The sequence below is a fragment of the Indicator indicator genome, chromosome 18 (genome assembly GCF_027791375.1).
Source record: "Indicator indicator isolate 239-I01 chromosome 18, UM_Iind_1.1, whole genome shotgun sequence".
Classification (NCBI taxonomy): Eukaryota; Metazoa; Chordata; class Aves; order Piciformes; family Indicatoridae; genus Indicator; species Indicator indicator.
In genome coordinates, this window is record NC_072027.1 from 9381027 (window position 1) to 9393512 (window position 12486).

The 12486-nt window shown below is 43.3% G+C and overlaps 1 protein-coding gene across 1 annotated transcript in view; it reads left to right on the forward strand.

The window, feature by feature from the left end:
- Nucleotides 1-12102: 12102 nt before the first annotated feature.
- Nucleotides 12103-12486, forward strand: part of HTR4 (5-hydroxytryptamine receptor 4) — a 70642-nt gene continuing 70258 nt past the window's right edge. The window contains exon 1 of the mRNA XM_054389247.1: nucleotides 12103-12128. Within this exon, the coding sequence (XP_054245222.1) occupies nucleotides 12103-12128 (26 nt within the window). The remainder of the gene's footprint in view (nucleotides 12129-12486) is intronic.

Here is a 12486-nt window from a genome sequence, read left to right on the forward strand (position 1 = left end):
GTACCAACTTCTTTGGTCTGATTTTGTTATGCCAAATTAGCAGGTAAAATAGACACGGTTTATATGGGGGGTGTGTGTGTACAGAAATCACCTGGGAGTTCATGGACTCTTTGTTTTGCTGTGTACAAACCAGGCAGTTGTCTCTTACAGAGTGTGGGTAGGTACATAATAACTCTGCCCATGAAAACTGAGAGGAGCTTCTGTGGACCAGGAACAGCACCTGCAGACCTTGCTGAGCAATCCAGACAGGCCTGAACAAGGAGGGCTCGGCTTTTCTTTGGCACTTGCTGGCATGGGTTGCAAACGTGCTGTGCACAGGGAGTGAGCCTTATTAAAGACTGTTAAATCCTTCCTAGATCTTTGATAAGATTTTCATCTCACTACAGAGCATTCCTTGTAGTCAGGAATGAAGTAAAGCTTCCATTGGCTAGTATCTCCTTATCTCATAGCAGCTTATTCTGACTACATTGCATTTCTGGGAGCAGAGGTGACTCAAATCTACACCAGTTCTGAAAGGGATGGTTGGCCATTCTGCATTTTCCCTTCTGTGAGCTCCAGCAATCATCATTCACTCTTTCAATCCCATTGCTGTGGGTGCTGCATGGCAAACCCAACATTTCTAGCTCCTGGTCTGCCTCTGTTTTAGCTGTCCAGGCATGACAGAGTACTTTCCATGCTGTAGTTCTGCAGATTTCTCACCACCCTAGAGCTGCAGAGTGCTCAGGTACTTTATTCAGTTGACTACTTGGAGATGCTCTGCAGATGCTGTTTGAAAATATTGTCTCAAGCTTTTTCAAAAAGCTTTTGGCACAGGCAGGGTCTGATGTGCTTTACATCAGAGCAATATGTTGGGAAGTCACAGTTTCCAACAAGAGGCCATTGGAATACCTCTCAAAAGCTGCAAACTGATTTTCATGTGCTGGCTGGTGTTCCCATTGAGTAAGCACTATACTACTTGCATGCTAAATATTGACCACACAGTTGTGTTTCAGACAGCTTTTGAAATATTTCTGTTAGCATTTTAACCCAAGAGCCTGTGCTCTGGGCTTTCAAAACTAGATTAGTTCTTGCACCAAATTCTTTGTATGCCCATGGGCAAATCTTCAAGACTGATTGATTCTCCCCACTGTGACAACTGGAGTCCCATACAAGCTCCAGCACTAGCAGCTCTTGCTGCTCTTCAAGGCTGTAGCTGGGAGGGAAGAAGTGGAAGAGCAGCTGCCTGGCATTAACAGCCAAGTCTGGTGAGCAGAGCTGTGATTCTGCTGGCTGGAGCTCTCCTCATGCTCCCAGGCAAAAAGGAGAAACCTCTGCTATTTGAATGGGTACTCCTGGGTGTGTTTAGGGTTGTTCTGTGTACTTCACACTGTAAAAGTTTCTTGTTTCCTCAGGTGTTGGGGAGAGGCTGTTAAATGCTTGAGATAAAAGCTTGTGGAAAAAAAAATACCATGAGAAGGTTCAGTGCAAGCAAATAGCTTTTAGGCAAGCCTTTTAATTGTAGCTGTGGTGAGGGCAGACTCCCTATGCTAAATCAACTCTGGAGAACCAATGTATTATCTGAGTTTGTCACAACAGTAATTGTGTTTTGTTCTTTTTTTTTTTATTTTCAGACTGCCCCCCAAACAGATGAATTTTAGATTGATGCTAATTGCTTCCAAACCTGGCTTTCTTGTCTTTAGGTTTCTCAGTTTTTTGCTGAAGGTATTTTTGTGGCTTAAACTACTCTGAACAATGCAGAGTCCTCCAGCACTGTTCTGTGGGGGTTCATTAATCTTGTCTTCACTTTGAGAAATGAGAAGCAAGGTGAGAGAACAAGGAATCAAATTGGTTAAATCAGTTGTGTTTGTTTGGAAGCAAAAAACAAAAAACAAAAACCAAAAAAAAACCAAAAACAAACAAACAAACAAAAACCCAAAAAACAACCATTCATTATTTAACCCAGCTACTGTTCCAAATGTCCTCATACAGAGGTGTACTGAAAATTAATTCTGACAACAGACCTCATAGATATGCCCTCTTGAATCAAGTTGTGTGTTTGACTGAGTCCCAAATATGGAGCCTTGCTATGCTGGTCCAAGCAGCTGCTTTCTCCATCGACTGCAAGAAGTGGTGCTGCTGATGGCTGGCTCTAAACAGGTTCATTACCTAAAGCTGGTACAGGATGGCTGACTGCAGAAAGATGCAGACAAAGTCTTGTGTCTTCTCTTCCCATCCAGACTTTGGGGGAAGCTGGAGCAATAATCAGTACTGGAAGAGAGGGGGACACAAAGAGGTCCATTTCTGTAGCTAAGGGACATCCTAAGAAGGGAATTGCTGTGTGCCTTTGGACCCTGTGCTCTCTTTGTTTAGGATGCTGGCAGCCAGCAGTGAGGGGGCCAAGAACCGAGTTGTGAAGCAGGGCAGGCAGAAAATTGGGCTGAAAGCAGAGGTGGCTATTTGGGCAAGCAGGAGGCTGTGATGAGTGGTTAGAACAAACTAAGTGTCTGATTTAATGACTCAAAATGCGTAAAATGGAAGAGTTTTAGGAAAGAGCTTGTGTGCTCTGAGTGTCCTGCCAGTGGGGATTCATGAGAAGCAAATGGCTCAGGATTTCTGCACAGATCGAAATAAAAGTGTTTATTCTTATATATACACACAAGCTCTTTTGAAAACCTACTTCTACATTTAGAGTCATTAAATCGTTGTTTATCTTCACTTCTTTGATCACATTTCTGTTTAGGTGAGCAGTACCAGGCTAAAATGTCATTAACAGCGCTTTTCTTTTCCAAGTCCCCTTTGTAAGGGAAGATCTACTCTAATCCTTCTCTAAGACCTGCATCATCCATCCAGAAAGGTATTTCTTGTGCATTTCTGTGGAGACAGACATACTGATTAAGATTTTCTACAGAGCCTGCATTGCCTTGGCAGGAATGGTGCAGCCATCAGAGGAGCACGCAGATGGGAGCTGAGTGTTTTCATCCCTTGGTGTATAAGAGAGATAATGTCCTGTTCCACTTGTTGAGCTGATGGGGATGAGTGCACTTTCTCCTGAGGATAATGTCAGGCAGAACACACAGTGCAGAAAAGAGCAAAGTAAAACTCTACAGATCCCTTATGAGGCAAAACCTACGTAGCCACATTGATTTACATCAGCTGTAGATATGACCATATATGAGGAACTGTGCTCTTGAACAAAGTGATCCATTTAGAAGTAGCTATTTGAAAGCTGATGGCTTTGTAGGGTTTGGCCTCTGTGTGTCTGAGGGTGCTGGGGTGGTTGGGCACAGCAGGGACACTTGGGGTGAAGCAGGAGGGCACAGGGAAGCAGGGCATGGCATAGGTGTTCACTTTGATATTTTTGTGCTACCAGCCAAAAACCCTCGGTAGCCAAAAGAGCCCTGCAAAGGAAATTCTCTCTGCTGAACATTCCCTATAGCACAGGCACCACTGAGCAAGAGGGATAGCTGTTATCAGCCTGGGGACTTCTCATATTGTTTGACTTTTTCCTCAGTTTCTAGGGAAACACTTTACAGCACTATTTTTTGTCAGAATGTCTTTCCAAACACCTCCGCCAACACTTAATTAATGGAATTTTTAAGCCTGGCTCCAGCTTCAGCAAATTAATAGTGTGCTGCTTTATGGCAGTGGTGGAGCAAGTGAGACATACGGACTCCTTGAGATCAGTTAGTGGGTGCAGAGGCAGAGGGGCAGCTCCACCAGTTGTCTGCATGTGCTGAGTCCTCCCTGGGCTGTAAGGCTGTCATGCACTTCTGTGCTGTCTCACTCTGCTTTTATGAGTATGCCCTGAGGAATCTGCACAGATGAAAATGCCCCGAACAAAGAGCTGGGCCATAAAAATTAACTTTTTGGTGTCTGTCAGTGCATCCTTTCTTTACCCTGAGTGACTGCTACTGAAGATCTATGTAAAGCTGTTAAAAAACAGTCCCAAAGCCTGAGATATCCTGAGGCATATCCCAGAGCCTGGAAAGAAAGGTGCAGATTGCCCAGAGTGGGAAAATAGGCTGGACCTTGTTGCCAGCTTTTGCCTGTGTAGGCTGTCTGGAAGGGCAAGGCTGGCAGCTGCATGCCAGATTCTTTCCAGGACACCAACTTTGACTTTTCAGGGCTGACCTTCAGCATTAGGCTGGCAAAATTCAATTGATCTCCATGTTTGGTATTTCTTGAGCCAGCTGTGCTCAGAGATTTTGAGTAAGGAAGCTGGGAGAGAGTATTAGGATGTCTTGAGAGGCAAGGGACCAGATTAGCTGTGTCAGGGTTAATAGGACACTGTGAGTCATAGTGACAGAGTTGTACTTCCCTTTAGAACAGAGGTAATGTTGTGTGTCAGAACCAAAGGGTATTGGCTGTAGATGGAAATCTATTGGGTTTTGCTCTCCTCTCAGGGAGTTAAATTTCCTTTAGTTGCTTTTGGAGAAGCACAGAAAGACAGTCCCAAGGTCCTGGGTAGACATCTCTTCTGGGAATGCTGTCTGAAGAGTAGGGCTGTGATGCTGAGAGCTGCAGTGAGCTGTTAGCTACTCCAGATCCTGCTGCAATAGTGTGGAGTGAGCCCTTTGCTGCGTGGGAAAGAGTATTTCTACCATCTTGGCTATGAAAGATGCTGCAGCAAAACATTTTGTGCTGTGTGCTTGGCCATGTGTCTAGGACCTGTTATTGGGTACTATAAATGACTGTTGATAGACTATTACCCTGGAACAGAGTACATCTGCAGTGCAGATAAGAAATGTGCTCCTCTTACCTAGTTCAATCTTCCCACTACTTTTGCCCTTACGGTACTGTGGTGGTGAGTCAGCAGTGATGTGACTCCCTGACCTGACAAACCATCAGAGGTCTGGGCCTCAGTAGGTGGTTGAACTTGCTGTCTTTCCCCCATCTGTCAACTGATGACTTGCTGTGGCATGCCCTCCAAGCAGCAGCCTCTGCCTCCCAAGGTCAGAACATTAGGTAAAAGCAGCAGCTGTCTGAACACAAGGTTTGCCATCTGATGGACAGGAATCTTATGGAGACAAAGGAGTCTGTGGCAGTTTGGGGTGAATCTGTTGTAGGGCAGGTCATTTTAGAAAAGTAAAACTCAGGTCCTTCTTAGGATATGACACTTGGACTGTAGGGAGAATTTCACAGAATGTTAGGGGTTGGAAGGGACCTCTAGTGATCATCTAGTCCAACCCCCCTGCCAAAGCAGGATCACCTAGGGCACAGGAACATATCCAGGTGGGTTTTGAAAGCCTCCCAAGAAAGAGACTCCACAACCTCTCTGGCAGCCTGTTCCAGGGCTCTGTCACCCTCACTGTAAAGAGGTTTCTCCTGGTGTTGAGGTGGAACCTCCTGTCTTCCAGCTTCTACCCATTGTTCCTTCTCCTATCACTGGGCACCACCAAAAAGAAACTGTCACCTTCATCTTGATACCTACCTCTCAGATGTATCTAGACATCGATAAGATCCCCTCTCTGCCTTCTCAAGACAAAACAGCCCCAGTTCTCTCAATCTTTCATCACAGGAGAGATACTCAAGTCCCCCCAGTCATCCTTGTAGCTCTCCATTGGACTCTCTCCAGCAGATCCCTGTCTCTCTTGAACTGGGGAGCCCAAAACTGGCATAATGTTTCAGGTGTGGTCTCACCAGGGCAGAATAGAGCGAGAGGAGAACCTCCCTAGACCTGTTGGACACCCTTTTCCTGATGCACCCCAGGATGTCATTGTCCCTCTTGGCCACATGGGCATATTGATGTCATGGCAAGGGCACATTGCTGTTGGTCAACTAGTCTGGCAACCCATCCAGGGCTTGCTTTTCTCATGAACTTCCTGAGAGCTCTGAGGACTTGTCTGAGAACAGACTGTTGTCTATTCATCAGGGAGTATAACAGGATGATAAATAAATACAGCAAAAGAAGATAAGGCAGGGAGGAGGTGGTTCATATTAATTTATTTAAGAAGTTCTCAGGACTAAGAGCTGAGTGGTGAGGAGACTGTTCAAGAGCTCTGACATGTTTCTGAACAGACTCAAGTGGAGCTCAGGTATTTGAAGCACAGGGCAAGTAGAGGTAATGCAGGAGCTCAGGCTGATTTTGAGTTCTCTGTGGGAAAGGAGTTGGTGGAAGGCATGGGCTGGTAGACATCTCTGGAAAATAGTAAACTATCTTACTTCTTTGGGAATGAAACTGCTTTTATGGTATTTTGGGTGATGCTAGAATGGAAAAATGCCATTTTATTTATTTATTTATTTTCATTCCCAAGCAGCTGGAATAGAATTGGTCCCATTACTGCCATTATTTGCAATTTCCATTTTTATGAGCCATAATAAGGATGTGATTCTTGGGCAGAGCTGGCAGCTACAATGAAACATGGGGAGTTTTTCTTGCAATTCAGCTACTGCTCAATATGCTTTGCTGAACCCAGGAGATCTATGTCTAGTCCAATGCCAGCACCTACTGGTTTTGTATTGCACATACTTTTCACTGTAAGCCACACTTGAAGCCTGTGTTGATGCTATTGTTGATGTCTTCTTGCATCATCATGAGGCTCTGTTTAGAATTACTCTGTGACATGCTGTAAAACAGAATTTTTCATTGGAGCTTGAAGCTGTAAAAGCAATTCAGATAGCAGTGTCCTTCACCTGAAATACCTGTTGACATTAGTTCCAAAGTTTAAATGGCCAGAAAATTAATCACAAATCAAACGACTCACCACCTCTGGAGGTGTTCAAAAAACATGTAGACATGGTACTTCAGGACATGGTTTAATGATCATGGTGTTCTTAGGTCAAAGGTTGACCTCGATGATCTTGAAGGTCTCTTCCAAATGAAACAGTTCTCTGATTCTTCTTTTTTCCCCTCACGGTTCTCAGATAGTTTCCTCAGTCAGCAGCAGGGAAATTTATAGACCTATGTCCCCCAGAATATCAGGGTGTCATTGATTTGCCAGTGGTCAGTTACCAAACTGAAAGAGATTTTTAAAATCAGCCTCCACCGAGACAGTCGGGAGAGGCAGCAGCTAGCTCCCACACTTGAAGTTTATAGAATGCGTGACGGGTCCCTACCTGGTGCCACCAAGAAACCTCGAGGTCATTCACTCCTTTTTGAGGAAGTAAGATCTCTCCCTTTGCCTTGCTCTCCACGAATGACTGCTTCTAGGAATCTTTGTCAAAGGCTTCTGCAGATGATCCCAATGAGATATTCCTCCTGGAAGCTCCTTCGCTGGTTAGCCAAAGGAAATCACAATTGATCAAACACTTTCAGAGCTGGCCTGGGTGGGATCTGGGTTGCATAGGAGCTGAATGGCTGTGCTTACTATCTACAAAGCAGCCTCAACTGTTTGCATTTCCTCTGTCCTGCTGGTTGCCCGGGTTGACATCCTCTCTTGTTTATTTGAAGTGAGAAATGTGAGGAGGCTTTTGTGGGGTATTCAAAAGATGTATTTAGCTGGGAACATAGAAGGAGATTTAAATAAAACAAGAAATTCAAGTGCTCTGTTCTTTAGTCAAGGACTTTCCATGTTCTTGCTGAGAAGGAACATCTATCTGGAGCCTATATATGAGCTAGGTTCACACAAAATGTGCTGATGAATGTTCGTTTGGGTGGAAGATTTCTGGTTGACGCTTCTGGAATTAGCTTTACCAAATTCTGGTCTTTCTGGTAAAGCTCTGACTGAGGTAGCAGAGTGGGAAATGTGTGATCTCTCAGATTCCTTTTATCACACTCAGCCAAAGTGTTTTGTGTCAGGGACTGACAAATCAGCCAACTGATTGGGCAGCTCAGAAACTGTGGCAATGAAGAAGGTACCAAGGAGATGCACCATTGCTTGGGGATGCAAGGCAGTCACTCACTCAAACACTTCAAGGGACACACACCTTAGGTGCTGGACAGATGAATTCCACCATGCTGTGCCTTAAGCTTATTGTTGTCCTATGTTGTCTTCACAGAAGAAGTGAAAGCACTTCCTGCTACTGTCTGGTAATGAATGAGCTGGAAAGTGGTTTTGTGTGGCTCAGAGCCCGCATGGGGTGTCTGGGGGGTGTCTCAAATAGAATGATTCCAGAAATCAGTGTACTATCTTCTCTGTGCCAAGCCTTCCATTAGCAGGGATAGCAACAAGAAACTCTTTCATTCCTCTGTATTCTTGAAACTGGGAACCTATCCAGGAATATTAGAAATTAGACAGCAAACAGTGGTATTTGTCTTTTATTGTCTGAGGTGTAAACAAGCAGTGGGAAAGTGCACAGCCTGGATGTTTTAATATACAGCCTGATGCCAGCACTATTCCACCAGCTCTGACTAAATGCCTCTCATTTAACAATATTTCCCTGACTGCAAATATTGTTTGCAAAAGCAGAGCAGAAACTTTGTGCTTTTTGATTTGAAAGTCTTCCAACTTCCAGGCTTTTGGCAAAGATGGGAACAAAGGTTTTCCCTGGGTTGAGAATGAGAACTCTGTACGATACACAGAGAGACTAAGAACTAAGCATTATGGTGTTTTGATAAGAGTTACCTTTGGGGAAATGTGGGCATAGGACAGCACTTAACTTTTCCCACCAAAAAAAAAAAAAAATGGTTATAATAAGACAGGGAAAGAAATGGTTTTACCCTGGGAGCAGCAGCTCACCCTTGAAGAGGAGCAGGCTCTGCTCAATCAGTCTCAGTGCACCCCAGTTTTGGACCTGGTTATTGCAGATGTCACATGGATTTCTGTGAGAAATCTGAGCACTCAGAGTATGCTTAGCATGAGTCTAGACCTTGATGTTTTTGAAGCTCACTCCTGTGCCAGGGGAGGTTATATCAAGTTACTCCCTGTTTCTAAACTGCTATGATAAAGCTTGAGGTGGTTGTACATGTGTATGTGATGGTGATGTGGCTTATGTCTCTCTAAAGTACAATTTTTGCTTGGAAGTGCATACTAGACTGTCTTCAACATTTACAGAATAAGGAAGTGAAATGAATGACATTTAATGGGAATGCTGCTGGGAAATAAGGAGCTTCCTTCAACCAGATCTTTTGAGCATGGCTATGTTGTATTTGTCATTTGAACACACAGCCTGCTCTGATTAAGGCTTCTGTATGACATGAGATAGGCAAGAGTCACTTATCTGGAAGACAGAGGATAATCACATTATTAATATTGTCTGACTGAAAATCAAGTCTATTTTTGTGTTTCTTTCATCATCTTCTGTTCTCCATTAAACAGACATATAGTTTGGTAGATGCAATTGTCTTGCTTCTGAGGAGCAATTCTAATTAGGAACTGATCAAGACATTTCTGATTAAAGGCATGTTTGATCTCTGGTTTTATTCAGCATTTACAAAGCAGAAATGATTGTTACAACATCTCTGCTGCACTTTGTAGTGTGCCTAAATTCCTACCTATGCCTAGGCCAGAGATTTGATTCTTTCATAGAATATGACAGTATAGAGTTTTTGTTAACCTCATTAAATAAAGTAGACCCTTCAAATCTGAAGAGCATTGTTGTGTTTATGTGAAAATAAAAGGGGAATATTCATCAGCTGAAGTAAGTTTTGGAGTAAATTTTAAAGACCTGGAAGTATATTATAAGGAGCAAAACCTAGTGCCAAGGAGTTGGACTTGGTGATCTTTATGGGTCCCCTCCAACTTGAGATCTTCTGTGACTGTGATTTGTGATTGACAGGGCTTTGCACGAGAGCTCTCCTGCAGTAGTTGTAAGTGGATCCCAAACAAAGTAATTGCAGCAGCTACCCTTCCTGCATGTAAATACCACAATCTTAATCTAATTTCTAGTTTCTAAGTTAATTCTATCTTATGTTTTAGGTGACAGTCTAATGGTTTTTAAGGATTGTACTTGCATGCATCAGCCTTGCAGCAATATCCGTTCATATGTGGGTGTAAATTATGTAACACTCAATCTGCTGCCTGGGAAAGAGCAGAGCAAATGTTTTATCCTTCATTGTATGGGAAGTAGACATGGATTTGGCTGCTGGATTAACTTCCCTGAAAAAGGAGAGACCCAAAAGCTTAAGCAATGCCTGGAGACTCACCAGGTCTTGAGGCCTCAGACTTTCATCTGTGTGAAGATGGTGATAAAGCATTGGATTGTTCAAGATCAATTTTTAGACACAGATCTGATTTCCATCCAGAAAAGGCAAGACCTTCTGCAGGTATAACTAGGGAAACTGCATAGACTGGCAAAAGGCTCATTTTTTTCCTCTGGATTTGTTAATTGGAGCCCCTCTTGCCTGTCAGACCAAATCTGGGCAGTCTCAAAGCCTGAGGTGTGTGCCCTTGCCCTGGCCCAAATATCCCTGTGTCTGGCAGCTCCAGCACGCATCCACTCCCAAACAAGAAAGCACTTCTAGCACTGATTGACTGCACAGCCCACACATGGCAATTTAAAAAACATTTAAATAGCCTGTCTCTTTGCTTCATCTTGACAGTTGATTTTAATCAGTATTATCAGCTGCATAAAACACTTAGTTCTTTGAAGCACTACAGCATTCAACCTCCAGGAGATACTCGGAGTGGAGATACAGGATCAGTGATGTTATCACTATGTTTAGCCAGGAAGAGGTGGCCTGAAGTTCTTGTTTCATCTTTCATGATCCTACTTGGGCTGCTGTTGTTTGCAGTAGTGTGCTACATTTTCCAACCCACACCGTCAGTGGAAGCAAGTTGGTTTCCAGAACATCTTTGAGGTTCAACCAACCATAAAAGGAGAAACCCTCATTCCCTCCCACCTGCCCCACTGCCATGAATGAGTTGGTTAAAAAAAATAATCAATCACTCAAACAAGTCATATGACTGAGTTATTTTGATATGTGGAATGATGTTTATTTCTGGATTGTCAATACATTAATTAATTTCAATCTGTTTCTAAAACAGAAGTGAGGTACGTAATTGATTTGGATCTGTTAGAAGTTGTCCTGCCATCTGCACAGTTGGAAGTGAAGTGACAGAAGCAGCATAGCATTTGAAGGCATTAAAAGGAATTATATACTTCTGGATTAATGATGATTTCTGATTCATATTTTTAGGTGGCACTAGAAGAGGATATGGTAACAGCTGGAAAATCAAATATCTTCCCTATTGTCATGTTTCTGTACTGAGACAGTCATTGTTACATTTACTCATAAAATAACATACCTTGATATTTAAGGGTTTAATGCTCAGCCTTGGATTTTGTGCTCAGGAATGATCAGGGGGAGTAGAAAGGAGGAGAGGCAAATAACAGCTATTTGTAGTAAAAGACATATCTGAAATACCATATCAGCTGGAGTTACAGAGGGAGATGCCATGGCTTTGTAGAAGACAAAGCAGACTGATTTCCACCCCTCCCCCCCCCCCCACCCCCCCCCCCCATGGATTCCCCATACATTGAGGCCACTGATAAATCAAAACTAAAGCTCCTTCCTAGGCTACCCCTGTCCTGAGCTTTTCATCTTCTTCAAGCAAGAATTACACACACCCCTTATGAAGTGCTCACTGTGGTCCCTGGCTGCCTCCAGGAGATGCTCCAGGTTAACTCTGCAGGCAGAGTTACTACCCACCAGTTTGGGCCATCCAGCTTCCTTTCATCAGCTGTGCTCCTCTGGCCCCAGCAGCAAAGTCTTTTTTATTCAAACTTTTTCCTGTCTCTCTCTCCCTCTCGCAGGATTGTCTGTGCAGTGCCCAGGGTGCTCTCAGCACTGAGCTATTTATTAGTGATTTTTTTTTTTTTCCCCCCACTGTGGTGGCAGGGAGGTCAGAGTGTGATAGTGTGTAATGAAAACCAGAGGAGCCATGTGCATGGTCTTACCAACATGACTGATCTATGTAGTTGAATTGCTGCATAAAATACGCAAAAACACTTGAGGTCATTTAGAGAAGTTGAGCTTGAAAAAAATAATTATAATTTTTTTTTTTTTTTACACATTGATGACTATAGAGAAGAGCTTTCTAAATGTGTCCATATATGGGCTTTAAGCATTCATTCCACATCAGTATTTCACCTTTTTCCTTAAGTGATTTCTATATTCCTACTAACCAGCAATCATTTTGTCTGAATCTCATTTCTTCATAATAGCAAACCCATCAATCTCTGCTTTATTAAACAGGGAAGCATGCTTGGAAGCCAGAGCACTCAGATTTGATCAAAGATGTTATGCAAACCATTGATTTTAATTTACAGCAATATCCACTTCTTCCATTATTAACAGCTTTGAATTACTGAGACTGAATAATTAACAAATATTCCTGCTTGATGATAGATGATTCAAAAGGCAGATGTAGAGAAGCGCTGCCCAGATGAATATCCTTCCTGCACCCCCAGTGATGCATATGTCTATTTAATGTTTCCCAGGGGAGCAATGCAACATGGCTTGAGAGAAATACTCTGCAGAGATCTCCCAGATGCTTCCAGAACTATTAGCACAGCAAATGCTGCACAGCAAATGCTGCACAGACAAATGTGCCAGTCTGTGTTTCTGACCCGCTGGTCTCTGTTCAGAGTCCTGGGCTGTGGCCAGCCAAATCAAATGATGCAGAC